This window comes from Lygodium microphyllum, chromosome 3 (assembly GCF_053477565.2).
Source record: "Lygodium microphyllum isolate KBCC chromosome 3, Lygodium_microphyllum_v1.1.10, whole genome shotgun sequence".
Classification (NCBI taxonomy): domain Eukaryota; kingdom Viridiplantae; phylum Streptophyta; class Polypodiopsida; order Schizaeales; family Lygodiaceae; genus Lygodium; species Lygodium microphyllum.
Window position 1 is genome coordinate 166943391 of NC_141137.1, and position 19836 is coordinate 166963226.

General features: G+C 35.7%; 1 protein-coding gene across 1 annotated transcript; it reads left to right on the plus strand.

Annotated features, from left to right (window-relative positions):
• Positions 1-10222: 10222 nt before the first annotated feature.
• On the plus strand, positions 10223-12136 carry LOC148039137 (small COPII coat GTPase SAR1A-like). Its single transcript, XM_087675028.1, has 3 exons — positions 10223-10476; positions 11294-11425; positions 11549-12136. Exons 1-3 carry the CDS (start codon positions 10348-10350, stop codon positions 11867-11869), a joined length of 582 nt encoding a protein of 193 aa, XP_087531154.1. The 5' UTR covers positions 10223-10347; the 3' UTR covers positions 11870-12136.
• Positions 12137-19836: the final 7700 nt, after the last annotated feature.

The window sequence follows — 19836 nt, forward strand, 5'->3', positions numbered from 1 at the left end:
AGTCATTGCTATGGCTGCATCAAAGGAATGGTCTTTACATCAGATGGATGTAAAGAATGCCTTCTTGCATGGTGACTTGCAAGAAGAGGTCTATATGGAGCAGCCACCAGGTTATGTGCATGATGTTCATCCTGAGTTTGTTTGCAGGTTGAAGAAAGCCTTGTATGGCTTGAAGCAAGCACCTAGAGCATGGTCTGACAAGATAGGACAGTATCTTGTCACTATTGGCTTTCAAATTTCCAAGGCAGATTTCTCACTTTATGTGAGAAAAACAGAGAAAGGTATTATGCTACTTGTCATTTATGTTAATGATTTGATTATGACAGGTGACAGTGATGAAGATATCCTTCATGTAAAAATGCTATTGAAGCAGAAGTTTGAGATGAAGGATTTGGGAGAGCTGCGTTATTTCTTGGGCATTGAGGTGATTAGATCACCAAGTGGGATACAGCTCTTGCAGAGGCAGTATGGACTGGACATGCTGTCCAAATATGGGATGACAGGCTGTAAGCCTATTTCAGTTCCTTTGGAGCAGAATGTGAAGCTGAGCACAGATGCAGGTGAGCTTCTGGAAGACCCTACTATGTACAGACGCATAGTAGGAAGCTTGATTTATATGACTATTACCAGGCCAGATTTGAGCTATGCTGTTGGGTTGGTAAGTCAGTTTATGCAAGCTCCAAGGAAACCGCATTTGGATGCGGCTAGACGCATACTCAGGTATGTGAAGTCCACATTGCAGTATGGACTATTTTATGAGACTGGGGTTCAGATACAGTTGCATGGATACACTGATGCTGATTAGGCTGGTAGCATTTCTGATAGACGATCTACCAGTGGATATGTGTTCTCTTTCGGGAGTGCTGCAGTCACTTGGAGCAGCAAGAAACAGCCTACAGTTGCCTTGTCGAGCACAGAGGCCGAGTACAGGGGTGCAGCAATGGCTGCATGTGAGTAGCTTGGTTGCATAAGCTACTTTATGATATGCATCAGTCTACAAATGGGCCAGTTGTCATTTATTGTGACAACATGAGTAGTATACACTTGGCAAATAACCCAATCTATCATGCTAGAACAAAGCACATTGAGGTGCATTATCACTATGTGCGAGAGAGGGTTTTACTAGGTCTTATTGATCTAGTTTATGTCAGCACAGAGGATCAGGTAGCTGACATATTTACGAAGGCATTGGGCGCAGAGAAGCTGCGCAAGTTCAGAGACCTGCTTGGTGTGCAGGAATTGGGATTGAGCTCGAGGGGGAGTGTTGAGATATCGAGCTCCACTCATGATACGCCAGGGTGACCGTTGTGTATTTATGTTATCGACTTGTCAGTTGCAGACGCGGTTGGTACACCGCCCATGAATAATAGCTACATGATAGCTATCCTTATCTATTCTAGTTCGTGGCTCAGTTAGTATGCCACCTTAGTTAGTTGAGTTTGGTTTGAGACCCATATATAGGGTTCTTCTATTTCTTTGTACTTGACTTCTTTTGGCTTACACAACTAAGAAGAGGAAAACTGTTTTCAGCCTCCACCCTTGTGTGTCTTCCCCCATTGTGCAAGCAAGAAAGCTTCAAGCGAGACTCCTTCCTTCTCTCCCACAATCTTGACAACTGTAAATACCCAATACAGTTTACTCAATTTAGTCTTGTTACAAAAAAAGAAAGCACACATTATCACAATAAAAGCAGTGGCCCAAGCATTTCAATATCTTCATAAGCAAGACAACAATAGATCGTAACCTTTATCCAAATGTTGAAGAGAGAGAGAGAGAGAGAGAGAGAGAGAGAGAGAGAGAGAGAGAGAGAGGTGAATATTCAAACATTACAATTATAATTAGACCATACAATTAGAGAATTATATTACTCGCACGTGCACTACACTACAAAAATAAAAAAAGTTGTATCCACATTGCAAGACATGATAATTCTTTATACAGATCAAACCTCAAGAAAGAGGTATCACATCGTTACATTAAAACCAATATAAGCTTCACAAAAAGGAAGCACACATCATCACAAAAAAAACATTGGTCCAAGCACTTTCAAGTAAGATATAAGCGAGACAATAATAGATCATAAGCCTCAGCCAAGCAAATCCTCCTCAATTGGGACCGTTCATTTGACGACTCAATTGTTGTAGCAAGGTATTGAACCTATTAACATTCATTTGGAACTGCAAAAACGGTAGTCGACAACCCCTTTGGCAAATCACAGGCTCGTGATCATCTCTAAGCCCCCAAAACGATGCCCACATATCATTCAATAACAAACTCATCAACCTACTTGTCTCAGAGACAATTGCTGAAAGTTCCCTCACTTTACCACCCAAACCACTCGAGACTTGTTGAAGAACACTATGGGTGTGCTTTGTCTCACACACAACACCATACAAACCTTTAGCTTGTTCATGCAACTCTGCAGAGTAAATAGCAAGTGCATGATCGACACGTGTGGATAAACTCGTCTGCAATTCCATCAACTCATTCATCTTGGTCTCGAGGCATTTAAACTCCAAAGAACTTGAAGCATCCTTTGTGTTTCTTCGGATCGTTGATGTCCTTGTGGATTTACTAACATGCCCTCCTTGTTGCCTTGCCACTTCTTTCATCTTTCGCACATTAACTTTATTCACTCTATTAAACTCCACATTTTGGCTACAACAAAATACACAAATGACTATCTCCCCAAAAAGAACACAATACCTTGGAAAAAATACAATTATTAAAATAACTATCTCCCATGCCCATGCGAACGACTCCAAGCAGGCAAGCGTCGAAGAGCTGATGTTGTGGCTGTTTTCTTTGATTCAACGAAATCAATTGCATTCAATGGAGTCGAATGCACTATGTCTGGAACATCGTCCATAGCTTTGCTTTGTTCCATGATGACTACGAAACTTTCAATAGAGCATAAGAGTCCCAATAGAGGAATCTCAAAGCCATTGAAGACAAACACATTTCCAACTAAAAACCCTAAATCGAAAGTGTCTTGGACTCAAAGACAAAAGAATAGTCATGCACGAACACGTGTAAATAATCATGCATGAGCACATACATACATAGTGCTCGCCAAAAGCCAATTAATGATTCCCCTCTCCAATGGATGTCCATTCATCCATATGTGCACATGACACTCACCAAAGGCCCATCAAGCATCACTCAAACTTGAAGACATGTTAGTCTCGATGATATCCTAGACTCGAAAGTGAAAGAATACACATGTATTAAGCCCAACACGCATAACCAAATGCATATATAGCTATGCCTTACCTCCTCTCTCTCTCTCTCTCTCTCTCTCTCTCTCTCTCTCTCTCTCTCTCTCTCTCTCTCTCTCTCTCTCTCTCTCTCTCTCTCTCTCTCTCTCTCTCTCTCTCTCTCTCTCTCTCTCTCTCTGTGCAAGCCCTACTAATGGATGTTCATTCATCTAGATCCATACATAGGTCTTGCCAAAGGCTCGAATGTGTTAAAGATCCAAAGATGTTCGATGCTCAAAGATGAATGAATACCAAGGTGAAAATATGGAAATATAAACTATTAAAATGAGATCAAAGAATCTTGATAATTTGGAAGAGATAGACAATGTTTTTTAAAATGGAGATTTTCATCAATCGAATAAAACACAACTCATTTAAAAAGTCTTGCAAAGATTATATATATCAAGTATGTGGCGATTTTCAATTTGGAAGAGATAGACAATGTTTTTCAAAATGGAGATTTTCAAGGATGTGCTTATGTAGCGGCAACTCATCCAAGTTAACATTGCCAAAAACCTATCTAGATAAACTTTGAAAGAAGCAAATTGCACATCAAAGGCAATGCTCTCGAGTGAAAGGGAATGACCCCACACGGTGATTCATCTGGGTTAGCATTGCCGAAAACCTATTAAGAGAAACTTTCAAAGAAGTAAGTTGCACATCAAGGGAAACATTTTCATTCTTGTGAACAATTAACTCACATACACCATCCTCTATACGACCAGCACTGTCAATAAGATATTTCATCTTCTCATCATGATCATCCAAGGATCCAATACGTGGCCAATACTTTCGGACATGGTCATATATCTCCCCTATGTAACGCTTGATTTATTCCAACTCATCCTGTATCCTCACCCCATCACAAAGGTTTCCTTTGTATTTCTCCTCCAAAATTCTCTCAATCCTCTATAGACGGCTATCAATGCTCTCACTAAGAGAAACCGAAGCCCTTTGATGTCGAGATAGTGCATTTACTTGCTTCTCAAGCCCATCCAAGCGATGAATGACTCTCAAAAAACTAACAGAACTTTCATATCCTCCAACATGCCTGAGTGCTCGACGAACTACCTTCTTCCTTATAACCTCTTTCCCTTTGTACACATTCATTTGCACACTGGGAGCGCACTGCACAACATTTGCTACAGACACATTTTTGTCCTCCATGCTGCGCAAAATACATGCGTCAATATCAAGGTGCATATCAACTATTCTTATATTATCTTAAAAATTAGAAACAATGGAAAATCCTAGATGACATTAGATTAACTTCCAATGCATTAAATTTAAATATATGTGCATTAGACCATATGATTGACTACAATAGAATTTGCTATAGTAAGTAGCATCTAGAGTGAGGTTTCAATTTGTTTATCCCACACATAGGACTCAAGTGGGTCTTCAATATGCATTTGGATTATTTCAAGCAAATTCTCATGGCTCCCTAGCTGAGAGATTAGGCTTTTTGTCACAATGGATGTATCCATTTCATGATGCAAAACCCCCCTTGCATAATGAGAAAAGTCAAGGATCAAAGCCAACGCCACAATGACCAGTGAGTTGGTATTTTAAGTGGTGTACCTAACGTTGCATGATGCACACCACACAATATCCTTTCTTAGAAAATCATGCCCCAGGACAATGCAAGATTCCCCACCCCTACCAATAAAACTATAATTCACACACTAAACAATCTCCTAAGTTTAAAAACGTCAATAACGGATTTTTAATGCCATGAAGGGTTATTATATCCATGCTAACCCCACAAATCGCAATGAGTTATGAAGGATAGTTGTACCTCTCAATAATGAAAGTCACGACCATGAATAAGTAAATAGTAATATAATATAATATAATACATATATATATATTATAAAGTTACTACAAAACCTTCCACTCCATAAAATATACGTGTATTAGACCTAAGTTTGTATGATGCCAATAAAAATATAGTTCACACACTAAATAACTTTCTAAGTTTAATAATGCCCCACGAATCACAATCAGTGAGGCAAATGATAGTTCTATCCACTCCATGTCTTAAAACACATATCCTAAAATGTTTATTAGTAAGATAATAACAATAATAAAATAAGATAACAATAACAATAAACTAATATCTATATCTATCTAATCTAATCTTCTATATTTATATCTATTTATCTATACCCCTGCCAATAAAACTATAATTCACACACTAAACAATCTCCTAAGTTTAAAAACGTCAATAATGGATTTTTAATGCATGAAGGGTTATTATATCCATGCCAACCCCACAAATGGCAATGAGTTCTGAAGGATAGTTGTACCTCTCAATAATGAAAGTCACGACCACGAATAAGTAAATAGTAATATAATATAATATAATACATATATATATATCTTATAAAGTTACTACAAAACCTTCCACTCCATAAAATACACGTGTATTAGACCTAAGTTCGTATGATGCCAATAAAAATATAGCTCATACTAAATAACTTTCTAAGTTTAATAATACCCCACGAATCGCAATTAGTGAGGCAAAGGATAGTTCTATCCACTCCACGTCTTAAAACACATATCCTAAAACATTTATTAGTAAGATAATAACAATAATAAAATAAGATAACGATAACAATAAACTAATATCTATATCTATATAATCTAATCTTCTATTTCTATATCTATATCTATTTATCTATACCCCTGCCAATAAAACTATAATTCACACACTAAACAATCTCCTAAGTTTAAAAACGTCAATAACGGATTTTTAATGCCATGAAGGGTTATTATATCCATGCCAACCCCACAAATCGCAATGAGTTCTGAAGGATAGTTATACCTCTCAATAATGAAAGTCACGACCACGAATGAGTAAATAATAATATAATATAATATAATACATACATACATACATACATACATACATACATACATACATACATACATACATACATACATACATACATACATACATACATACATACATACATATATATATATATATATATATATATATATATATATATATATATATATATATATATATATATATAAAATAAAGTTACTACAAAACCTTCCACTCCATAAAATACACATGTATTAAACCTAAGTTTGTATGATGCCAATAAAAATATAGCTCACACACTAAATAACTTTCTAAGTTTAATAATGCCCTACGAATCGCAATCAGTGAGGCAAAGGATAGTTCTATCCACTCCATGTCTTAAAACACATATCTTAAAACATTTATTAGTAAGATAATAATAATAATAAACTAAGATCTATATCTATCTAATCTAATCTTCTATATCTATATCTATTTATCTATATATTATTATAATAAAATTTAGCTCCACGTATCTTAAAGTTACCTTCCACTCCATGTCTTAAAACGCATATCCTAAAATGTTTATTAGCAAGATAATAACAATAATAAAATAAGATAACAATAACAATAACAATAATAACTAAACTAATTAAAATAATAATAATAATAATAAACAACAATATCTAACCAACAACTAAACTAATTAAAATAACGAAACAGCAACACTAACTAACTATTAACTATTAATTACTATTTACTACAACTATAACTAACTATAACTATTAACTACAACTATATCATTATTCACTACAACTATAACTAATTATTTTATATTATCACAATTAATATTATTTTATATTTTATATTTTATTTTTATATTATTATTATTAGTTTTTTGTATATATATCTATACTAATAAAAAATAATAACTAAACCAATCAAAATAAAATAAAAACTAAACCAACAATTAAAATAACAATAACAACAACAACAACAACAACAATAATAATAATACTAACAAAAATAACAATAACAACTAAACCAATGAAAAGTAAAATTAAAATAATAATATAACCAATAAAAAATAACACATACAACTAACAATATCTAAATAAAATAATACCACAATAAACTAAATAACTAATAATAGAACTACATAACTATAGTTATAACTAACTATTAACAACTAATTAAACTATTTAGCTATATAATATAATAATAACACAATAAGAATGTAATAATAATAATATAAAGTAATATAACATTCATAACTATATAATAATATATATAATATATAACAATAATAATAATTATAACTATACAATATAATATAATAATATAACAACAATAAATATAGATAATAATAATAAATATAGATATTGATGCATATGGAGTAATAAATATAGATAATAATAATAGTATAGTTAATAATATAGATAATAATAATATAGTTAATAGTTAGTTATTAACTATAATAGTTATTATATTGTATAGTTATAGTTATAGTTATTATTATATAATTATAGATTATTATATTATATTATTAATGTATTATTTATGTATGGTAGAAGACTAATTATTATAAATACAAATACAGATATTGATTTGATATTGATAATTGATATTAATGGATATAGAGTAATAAATATAGATAATCATAATAATAAATATAGATATTTATGGATATAGAGTAACAAATATAGATAATAATAATATAGTTAATAGTTAGTTATTATTATTAATAGTTATTATATTATTGTTGCTATATTATTATATTGTATTGTATAGTTATAGTTATTATTATTATTATTATTATTATTATATATTATTATATAGTTATGAATGTTATATTACTTTATATTGTTATTATTACATTCTTATTGTATTATTATTATATTATATAGCTAAATAGTTTAATTAGTTGTTAATATTTAGTTATAATTATAGTTATGTAGTTCTATTATTAGTTATTTAGTTTATTGTGGTATTATTTTATTTAGATATTATTAATTGTATGTGTTATTTTTATTGGTTATATTATTAACTATACCATAATATCAATTATCAATATTCAATTCAATACCAATTATCAATATCTATATGATAATAACTATAATAATAATATAACAACAATAATATAATAACTAATAATAATAACTAACTATAAATATATTATTATTATCTATTATCTATATCTATATTATTAACTATACTATTATTATTATTATTATATATATTTATTACTCTATATCCATAAATATCTGTATCTACCTGTAACTATAATATCAATATCAGTTATCAATATTTATATATGTATTTGTATTTATAATTAGTACACTATACATAAACAATATATATATATATATATATATATAAAATAGTTCATACTTTGCAGGCATAATAATATACTAATAACAAAGAACTAACAAACTAACAATACATATAATATAATATAATAACTAATAATAAAAAAGTTAAAATAACAACCATTAACAAAACTATATAACTATATAACAACAATAATAATAATAATGATAATAATAATAATAATAAATATAATAATAATAACAAAAATAATAATAATAAACTAATTAGATATTATTATTTAGATATTATTATCCAGATATAAACTAATAATATCTAAATAAAATAACATCATAAACTATTTAACTATAAAAAAATAAAAATAATATAATAATATAACAAGAATTTAATAATTAATAATAATAACAATATAATAACATAAAAAAATACAACAACAATCATCATCATCATTTTTCATTATTATTATACATATTATATTATATATAAAATATATAATAATAACAACAACAACAATAATAATAATAATAATACAACTAACAATATCTAAATAAAATAATACCGCAATAAACTAATAAACTAATAATTTCTAAATAAAATAAAATCACAATCATAATTACTAATAAATAAACTATAACAATTAACAATTAACTATAATATTAATTAACTATTAACTATTAATATTAATTAATTAAATATTAATTAACTAATTAACTATTAACAGAGAGAGAGAGAGAGAGAGAGAGAGAGAGAGAGAGTGTGTGCTCACCCATTGGCCGCCGGCTGGCCTGTGCACCCACGCTTGGCCTGCCCGAGAGAGAGAGAGAGAGAGAGAGAGAGAGAGGGGAGAAGCGCACGCGCCATGTTTTGGGGGCAACAAGAGAGAGCTCATATTCTAGGACGTACTCTACTAATACGCGGATGGAATTCTGTTATGATCTCGGAGATGTGTGATGGTTTGCAGTCAATGAATTATCGGGGAAACTATATTGGGGCTATGGTTATGGCATGGCACTGCAACTGCGGCGGAACCAAGGAAGTTGCTCGAGGGGGAGGTGAAATGGGAGTTGTCGTGGAGTATGAGGCCCATCATGGCCCTGTACATCACGTTTGTGAGGTGGATGCCGTCCCAGCTCATGTAAGACCTCTGGCAGGGGGAGCTCATGTAAGACCTCGAGTTGGAGCCCGCGCGCCCATGCTTGGCCCCACGCCCCACGCCTGCCCACACCTGGCCTGCCCACGAGAGAGAGAGAGAGAGAGAGAGAGAGAGAGATGCGATCACAGTGGAGGGGAGGCAGGAAGACGCATGCTAATCCGAGAGAGAGAGAGAGAGAGAGAGAGAGAGAGAGAGAGAGAGAGAGAGAGAGTTGCACTTGAGCCAGCTGGCTCCCCTGCTCCAAGCAATTCCAAGCGTGCTCCCCTGCTCAGTGCTCCCTTGCTCCAAGCAATTCCATCGTGCAACTCCACCACAAATTGCAATGAGATAAAAAAGAGATAGACAATGTCTCTCACTAATCATGAGAGAAAGAGGTCGTGGGGTATTAAAGCCACCTTAACCTCCCTCAACCCTACATGCATGCAATTCAAAAATTCAAAATAAGCTTGAGATTCAAAAATAGGCTTGAGGAAAGAAATGGAGGTTTGGGAAATACCGAATCTCCAACGAAAATGATAAATAGATATAGATTAATTAATGTGTATGAAAGCCGAGGTATATTTTCCCCTCATTTTTCTCCACTCTGAAAATTTCCCTAGTTTGGTTAAGGTAGTTTGTGGTAACGCCACAGTAGCTGCTTAGTCCTATATCCTATATCCTATATCCTATATATATAATTAATAGGAAATGACGGAGAGAGACTTTCTGAGAGAGAACCGGCCATGGCGGCAGATGCCTGACACTCCCACTCCCTTCGTCTCTCCGCAGATCCGCTCCGTCCATCCACCCGCAGCGCCATGTTCCTTTTCGATTGGTTCTACGGCATCCTCGCCTCCCTCGGCCTATGCCAGAAGGAAGCCAAGATCCTCTTCCTAGGTCTCGACAACGCAGGCAAAACAACTCTGCTTCACATGCTCAAGGACGAGGTAAACATCTTCTCTGATCGGCCTACTTCTCTTTTATTTAGGAGATTCCATTCGATGTGGAGTGGATCTAGTTTCTAAGGTGATCTTAGACGTGGCCCTGATGCGCGTCTTCAAGCTTCCATCTGGATTTAGGGTGTATGGCTTGTTCTTAGATCACTTCTGTGGTATCCTGTGCATCCCTTGTCTGTCACGAACCTATTTTGCACCTGATTATGGTGAAGCAGTTTGTTTTGTTTACTGGATGTTGGCATGTGTATGAAGTATTGACATCACCATGCCAGAATTGACACATTGAGTAGTAGTCCTTATACTGCACAATGACATTCTCAAATCAGCGAACTAATCTTTTAGCATAAATAATCGCTAGCTGTCTCACGGCTCTTATGAAGCAGAGCCACACAATGACAATAGGATTTTGTGGCCGTCATGTTGGTTGATGTGGATTGGTACATTTACGCATTCTGATTATTGCTTTAGTTGTGACATTCAGCATTGTACTTGATCTGGTGCTGATAAGATCAGAAAGTGGTTTGAAATAGGAAACTCTCTTCTCGATCACTCTAGCATACAGTGCTGCAGCTCATGCAACTAGGTGGAAATCTTATTGCTTCCTGATGAACGAAGCGGGACCTTGTTTTTTGAACTTGAATCAAAGTCCAACCATGTGGACTCATGTAACATCGTACATACAGAATAGCTCGCCTTAGAAAAGGAAACAAATGTGTGTGCAGATGCACATAGGCTTATGTAAGTGTTGGAGCTTATCCTGGATTGCAATGGACTCATTTCAAGTCTGCACGTGTGTTGTCTCTTGTAGAGGCTGGTACAACATCAGCCAACCCTGTATCCTACGTCAGAAGAACTGAGCATTGGGAAAATAAAGTTCAAAACATTCGACCTCGGGGGGCATGAGATTGCTCGTCGAGTTTGGAAAGATTACTATGCCAAGGTAGGTGGAGATTTCAGTTCTTTTATGCATTTAGCATACAGGAACCGTAAAAATGTACCCTTGTAATCATATGTGACTTTTTCCTGTGTATTCTCTTGTCTTCTGCTGCCCTCGTGCATGTAGGTTGATGGCATTGTATATCTTGTGGATGCCGCTGACAGAGAAAGATTTGTGGACTCCAAAAAGGAACTTGATGGTCTTCTCTCTGATGACTCTCTGGCATCTGTGCCTTTCTTAATTTTGGGGAACAAAATTGACATACCATATGCAGCATCTGAAGATGAACTGCGGTATTATTTAGGACTTTCCAACTATACCACTGGAAAAGGTAAAGTGAATCTTGGGGATACCAACATGCGGCCTATAGAAGTGTTCATGTGTAGTATTGTGAGGAAGATGGGTTACGGAGATGGTTTTAAATGGCTATCTCAGTACATCAAGTGAGCTAGGTTGAAAAATCTTCACATGTCTACTGAACTGTATCTTGAAAGCTCGAGTGTTTGTAGTTATTACCCTATTCTTTACTTGTACTCTGAGGTGTATATACAGGCTCGGCTTTAGTTGCTTATGTACAAGTTGACAAGCTTTTTAGGTCTCTTTTTGATCTAGTTGGAATTACAGCCATCTCATTTCCACTGTGCTATAAATAATGCAACTTTTTTGATTGCTTGATCACAACTGTTGGTGCATAGCTCTTTTTCCCCGAAGCTCCTGCTCTTTCCTTGATATGTAGTTAGGTTACCCACAACAAATCCATTTTAGAACAAGCATTCAACTCTGTTAATGTGCCTTACTATGCACTTTTACCCTTCTGTATTGCACGCTGTATAGATATAATAGTTCATTGAACAGAGATGTAGAGAGTTTTGTTTGTTAGGAAATTGTAGTTACAACATTAAGTTGATCGATCTAGTGTGAAAGAAAATTAGCAAACACATTTAGTGATATGTATTTTTGGTGGAATGGAATACCCTTTGATAGAGTAGTTGGAAAAAAAAGTGACCACAAATTTCTCCAAATGCTAAAAATGATGAGGGTGGTTGTTCTTGCGAGTTGTACTCTATCATGAACCCAACTTTGTGGTATTGACAAACACTTGTACAAGTCTCTATTTGTTTTATTGAAACCTCTATGCTTAGAAATGCTTATGAAGACATGCATAGGCGCATGGCCCATGGTCTATACCATGTCCCAAAGTCCATGGGACAAGTAATAGTCAACTATCGTGACATATACAATTGTAATGGTTGACCTTGCCAAGTGTTTATGTAAGTTCAGATCCAAGAAAACTTAGCACCAACAATGAAATTGCAAGCAATAATAGCATCCATGCACAATAGCATTAAACATCGGGCTTCATTGAAATACCACAGTTTACAAATTCCAAATTCTTGAAGTCACAATAAGATATCCATGGTGATATCACCTACTCATGCATTTGCTAGCAATATGCAGACATACACTACCTACACTATCCATGAATTGGCTATTCCAACTTTTGATTCACACATTGACTAGTGCGAACTAGTCAATCAATACATACATAGTATTTCACATGTGAGTAAACATTTGTCACTCCAACTAATAGCTACATGAGCACTGGACTTGATGTGCCAATCAATGTACACAAACTGGCCTATTGAGACATTACATTAGCCATTGTGGTGTACATTCTAGTATATGATGGCACTATAGTATATCATATTGGACTTTGCAATGATGTCACTAGCCAGGGTGGCATTGTATGGTAGTTTAATATCAACACCAACATGCAACATTATGATATCAACATAGGTAAGTATCAAGGATACTAGCTATACACCATATTGTTTACTGATCTCTTTTCTTTTCAACTATAATCTTTCGAAATCTTCCAAGCTATTATCAAAGACTTGTTGTACATATGTATTAATGTGACATTGATATGGAAAATCTACATTAATGTTTTGCACTTTTGGAGTTTTACAAAATGGCGTAGAGAGGTTGTATGGACTAATAAATCATAGTCATATGATACTCAAATTTCATAATGAATGATTATTTCCCTCAATCATGGAATCGATCAACTAGTCACCACATAGAGGGAGTTTTGAGATCTCGAAACAACCTTGTAAAAAAATTTAGAATGCATTTTTGGCAAAAAGCTATTTGGTATAATTTTTATAAATAAGCAGCTAAAATCATGAAAAGTCATAGTCATAACATCCTCATGACTTACATTAAGCTTAGAAATCTAGGCCTCCATAAAAGTGATAATAATTGGAAAATTAAGATCTTTGAAAAAATCATATTTCAATTATGTATTAATATTTAGTTTGAATTTTTTGACTTTTGATTGTCTCTATTCTAATTGCCTTTTTTCTTTCTCCTACTCACTAGTCTCTTTCTCATTCTTCTTTTATGTTGGGAGGTCAATGAAAGTAACATATTAATCTTTGGTTGGATGGAAGGTTATATCCCAAAGATCCTATACAAAATAATCCCTCTCTTTCTTTACAATTGCTTAATCAACCTTGTTGAGATCTCTTGGTGATGATTATAATGGTATTTTAGGATATACACTCAATCTTACTGCAACAAGAGATATTCTAAGATTGGATAATTCTTTATTAACAAATCACAAAGATGAGTTCTTGTAGAAACTTCAAGATTGTGAATATGGATATTCACTAGAGAAATATACAAGAGTATATTGGTAGAAAAAAATGATTTTAGATATTTGAAACTAATAATAAATTCTATTAAAAAATCTCAAATGAGGAGGCATATGCACTAAAAGAATTCAAGTAATAAGGTATTCTTTTTTACATGAATAATATTTAAAATGGCTTTGTTTGAAATGTCATTTGATTTGTGATATTGATATTATTTATATTTATTTTTTAACTAAATATTTATAAGAGAAACAATTCAAAGCACTAATGTGATCATTTGATTTTGAAGAGAGAAGTTTGAGTGAGCATGAGTAAGTGGAAGCAATGGAGGTGTGAGCTACCGTAGATGGAGCAAGAAAGCAAGAGAGAGAAACTCAAGATGTGGGAACTTCAATGATCACAATGTATGATTGACCTTCCTTGTTCTATTAGTTATTGAAAGAATAAAGAATGGAGTGAGTGATGGGCACCCGCTACTTGCAATGTATAGGTGTGTGGGTATTGTCAGTGTAGGCATAGATGCTAGTACCTTTACCCCTAACAATCTCCCACTTAAAGGTGAATGTGCCTATAGTGAGAATATAATAAGAAAAAAGTGACAGTATAAATATACATAAAGTACAATAGGATGAGAAAAGACATCATCTCATCCAATGCCCATCTTCTAAGGCAAACTACTTCTTTGAGACTTTTAGTAAGCAGATTTGCAAGATTTTGGTCGATTGAGATTTTGACAAGCTCTATAGACTTGTCCTCAATGACCTCTTTAATAAAGTGGTAATGCACCTCAATGTGTTTTGTCTTTGCAGAGAAGATTGGATTCTTGGCTAGCTGAATAGCACTCATAGAATCCGAATGTAGTGTAGGGACTATATCAGTAATACCAAGATATGCTATTAGACGGTGTAACCAAAGAGCCTCCTTGTTGCAAGTCTCAATGGTTGTAATATACTCGGTCTTTTTGTAGTAGATAGTACCATGCATTTTTGCACCCTAGATATCTAAGAAATAACATCTCTAATAAAGATGAAGCCATAGCCAAAGGTTGCCTTATTATGATTTGCATGTTCTACTACATAATCAAAGTTAGTGTATCCCATGACTCTTGTATCCTACTCACCATAACATATACACATATCTGGAGTGCCCTTAAGGTACCTCATGATACCCTTCATGACATCCCAATGTCGCCTGCCAGGTGTAGCCATATATTGTACCACAACTCTTACTGCAAATGCTATGTCAAGACAAGTGGCTATCATGGCATGCACTAAATTGTCCACTGCATATGCATAAGGGATCTTGGCCATCTCGACATTTTGCTCATCAGAACATGGACAGTTGGCTCGAGTAACCTTCATATTAGAAGGTAAAGGACAATCAATAGGCTTAATGTCCCTCACATGAAAGTGCTCAAATCCTTTTGAATATACTCATGTGATAAGTAAATGAGTCCCTTGGAGCTATCATGTGTGATGTGCATCCCAAGAATATGAGTCATGTCCCATGTCTTTAATCTCAAAGGTCTTGTTGAGATGACTTTTCAAGGCATCCAACTCATCATGAGTGCTGCTAGCAATCAAGATATCATCCCCATAGTTTCAAAATGATAAGACTACCATCATGGGCCTTCTTTGTGTATAAACACAGGTCCATATAGTGTGGTTATATCCCTATGAATCATTAGGGGAGTTTTGAGGTCTCAAAAATGCTTTTTAGGAGATAGAAAGAGAGTGTTGTAGACCAATAGAAGCAAAGCCTCCGTAATGGAACTTCTATTTTAAAAAAGGTAAAAATTTATTTTACAAAAACATACATATATAATAATATTACGAATTTGTATTATCAATATCTATTTTTAGCCTCTTATATTCGTGGTTATGACATTCTTTGTCTCTCTCTCTCTCTCTCTCTCTCTCTCTCTCTCTCTCTCTTTGCTACATAAATTCGACCTTCAACAAGGCGTCTAAGCTCCCAAATCACATCCATATCAGTGTTTAACTCATTTAAAAAAGATGGAATATGGATTCCTATAATCATTAACAAAGGCAGTTGGATCACCATGTGTTGAGATGACAAGCTCAACACATGCGGACATTGATGATGGACCGCCTGGTTAGATGGGTCCACACGTCTACACTTAGCACGTCGATGGTCATTATGACTCTCACATGGCCATTGAATCATTACTTATTATATTCAGGTTGTTACACCTATTTACAGTTGGCATAGTTATAGCCCCAGTCGACTAGTGTAGTCGGTTATGCATTGTTTGACTTAGTAGGCCACTTTCCTTTATGTTGTATCTTATCTATACTTTGTGTACATTGTAAAGTGTGTGGAAGAAGAAGAAGAAACCAGCAAGAAAACGTTTTGGCCTCCATCTCTCTTCTTGTCTCTTGAGTGAGCTTCTCCTTGTGCATTCTGTGTGTGTTCGGCGCAGCATCTTGAGCAAGTCCCCCCACCACGCGATTCTTGACATGGTATCAGAACCGCGCCACTGAGAGAGGCTGATTTCGAAGGCTGAAGTGAAGGAGAAGAAGCAAGGTTCGAGCAAGAAAGCCACGGGTAAGAAGCTCTCCCATCCTTCTACTCTTTCTCTGGGATAGTGCCTGTGGAGGCACCGGAAGCAGGGCAGAGCAAAAATCTCAAATTGCAGTGAGATTTCGTGTGCGCGAAGAGCGTTGTGTATTCTGCAGATAAGTCCTTTAGGCCTTTCCATAGTTATTTTGGGCATCTGAGGCCGTTCCAAGCCCATTTTAGAGCCACAAGGTTGCGGACAACAGTTTCAGGGTACACTGTGATTTCGGCTGTTTTGACCGAAAGTGGGTGCGTAGGTTACAGATTGCAAATCTGTAATTCTTGAGGTGTTTGCAGGAATCATACATAAGGTTTATCTGCAAACAAGTTGCAGATTGCATGTATTGGTTGAGCAGACAGTGAAAAAGACTGTCTACTGTATTGCTGTTGACTACAGGTCGAGGGTTGCAGAAGATTTGCTTGCTATTTGGTATTGATTTTGTGATAATGGCAGAGAACAGTGGAAGCCCCATCATTGAGAAGCTCGACAAGAATAACTACCCTTCATGGAAGTTCCGTGTCACGAACTTCCTTATTGGAAAAGGCCTCTATGAGTTTGTTTCAGGTGAAGAAAAGGAGTCGGAGGTGAGTGATCCTCTAACTGCAGAAGAGACAAAGGCACGGAAGGAATGGAATGCAAAAGATAAAAAGGTCATGTATTGGCTGTCTGCAGTAATTGACAATAATATGCTGGGACATATTAGAAATGCAGAGAATTCATATGCAGCTTGGACCATACTTGAAAGTATGTTTTTTGTAAATACAAAGGTACAAAAGATTCAACTCAAGCAAGAGTTGAATACATTGAAGAAAGGGAAGATGTCTATCAATGAGTATGCACTGAAGGTAAGGAGCATTGCAGATGCATTGGCAGCGATTGATGCAATGCCCGATGATGATGATTTAGTGTCGTCTACCTTGGGTGGACTTAACAATGAAAAGGCTTGGAAGTCTTTTGCAACTTCCGTATATGTCAGAAAGCCATTTCCAGATTTCGATGAGTTGGTCTCCCTTATGATCACACTGAAGAGATCAACATGCAGAGTGAGACATCTGAAAGAAGTGGTAAACAGGTTCAAGCTTTCTACTCGAGTTCAAGAAGGGGACGTGGTAGGTTCTCTTCAAGAGGCCGTGGCACAGGACGTGGTAGTGACAAACAGCAAAACAGATTGAATCAACAATTTGGAGATATGCAGGTTTCAGGAGGTTGTGGTAACTTTAGAGGCAGGGGGAGCTTTAGAGGAAGAGGTGGATGGCAGAACAGAGGCTCTAACAACTCTGGTATTGTGTGTTACTACTGTGGCAAAACAGGTCATATTGCAGCCCAATGTTATGCTAAGAAAGATGATATTCGCAGTGGTAAGTTGCAGCAAGGAAACTATGCATCGTCTTCACAACAGAATGAAGACAAAAATGAACGTCTGTTTGTTATGTAGCATATGCTAAATGCTGTTACAGGAAAGGGAACACATGATGATGTTTGGTATGTTGATTCAGGTGCATCCAATCATATGACTAGCCATGCAAAATGGTTTGGAGAGATGCAGGATTTGTAAAATGCAGGTTATGTGCAGACGGGTGATGATTCATGCCACCCAATTTCACACATTGGAAAAGTTCCCTTGTCCTTGCATGATGGTAAGACAAAGAGTCTTTCAGATGTATTACATGTGCCACCTATTACAAAGAACTTGGTGTCAGTCGGTCAAATGGTAGAGCAAGGGCTGCAAGTCAGATTTAATGTAAAGGGTTGCTTTGTAGAAGACTTCAATGACAAGTGCAGGTTGGTAGCAAAGGGAAGTAGAGTTGGACGTATGTTTACTCTGGATGCTGGAATTCCTACTATGAATGCTGCTATGTATGCTAAAGGAAAATGTGATGTTGCAGATATTGAAATTTGGCACAAACGCATTGGACATGTAAATGTACAAAGGCTGAAATTAATGCAGTCCAAAGGGTTGGTTACAGGTTTGCCTACATTTAGAGTTGCAGAATTTCATAAGGTATGCGAAGCATGTCAGTTTGGTAAGTAGGCAAGACAACCCTTTTCACATGACAGAGATGTAAGCAGAAATATCCTTGATGTTATGCATACAGACATTTGGGGGCCTACACAAAATGTATCTCTTGGAGACAGTTCATACTTTGTCACATTCATTGATGATTGTTCTAGAAAGCTGTGGGTATATTTTATGAAGGAAAAGAGTGAAGCGTTTGAGCACTTTAGAACTTTCAAGGCTACAGTTGAAAGAGAAACATGCTTGAAAGTAAAGTACTTGAGGTCAGATGGAGGGGGAGAGTACCTCTTGAATGAGTTTAGTGATTTTTTGAGGTCTCATGGGATAAAGAGACAGCTCACATGCAGGTATACCCCACAGCAAAATGGTGTTGCAGAAAGGAAAAACAGGCATATTGCAGAAGTTGCACGCGCCTTGATGGCTGAAAAGAATATGCCTAAGCATTTTTGGTCTGAGGCTGTTCATATTGCTGTTTATATTATGAACAGAACTCCCACAGCTGCAGTTCATGGGATGACTCCTGAAGAATGCTTTACTGGTAAGAAGTCTGATGTATCGGACTTGAAGGTATTTGGTTGTGTTGCATACGTTCATGTGCCAAATGAGCTACGGAAGAAGCTTGATCCAAAGGCAAAAAAATGTGTTTTTATTGGATACTCTTTAGAGCAGAAAGGGTATCACTGTTATAACCCTGTCAGATGTAAGTTCAGAGTGAGTAGGGATGTCATCTTTGATGAAATGAGCAGTTGGTATGCATCTAGTGGTGATGCATTGGATGATGATGATGATCATGACACTCATGTGTAGCCTGAAAAGCAAGAATCACAGACTCTTAGTGGACCAGAGACATCATCTGGTAGTCCTTGGTCTGGGAGACTAAGGAGTACCTCTACATCTTCAGGTGCATCTAGTAGCACTACAGGTAAAGACAAAGGAAAGAATAAAGTGTCAAATGGCATTGATGCAGTTCTTGATGGAGACTCCAGTGGCTCAGAGAGCTTGGATGATGAGCTTGGCATTCCTTCAGTGAGGACACCAGGTGTACAGAGAGCTCATAATAATGTAAAGGATCCATTGAGTGATCCAGTGGTACGCAGATCTAGCAGGGTCAGATACCCTATTAAAAGATTTGGTTTTGAAGGTTATTCAGCTCACCATT

Excerpts from the sequence above, each read along its gene's own strand:
- LOC148039137 (XM_087675028.1), top strand. The coding sequence starts at position 10,348 with ATGTTCCTTTTCGATTGGTTCTACGGCATCCTCGCCTCCCTCGGCCTA. Across the intron at positions 10,477-11,293 it reads TTCACATGCTCAAGGACGAG|AGGCTGGTACAACATCAGCC; the intron begins GTAAACATCTTC and ends TGTCTCTTGTAG. Across the intron at positions 11,426-11,548 it reads GGAAAGATTACTATGCCAAG|GTTGATGGCATTGTATATCT; the intron begins GTAGGTGGAGAT and ends TCGTGCATGTAG.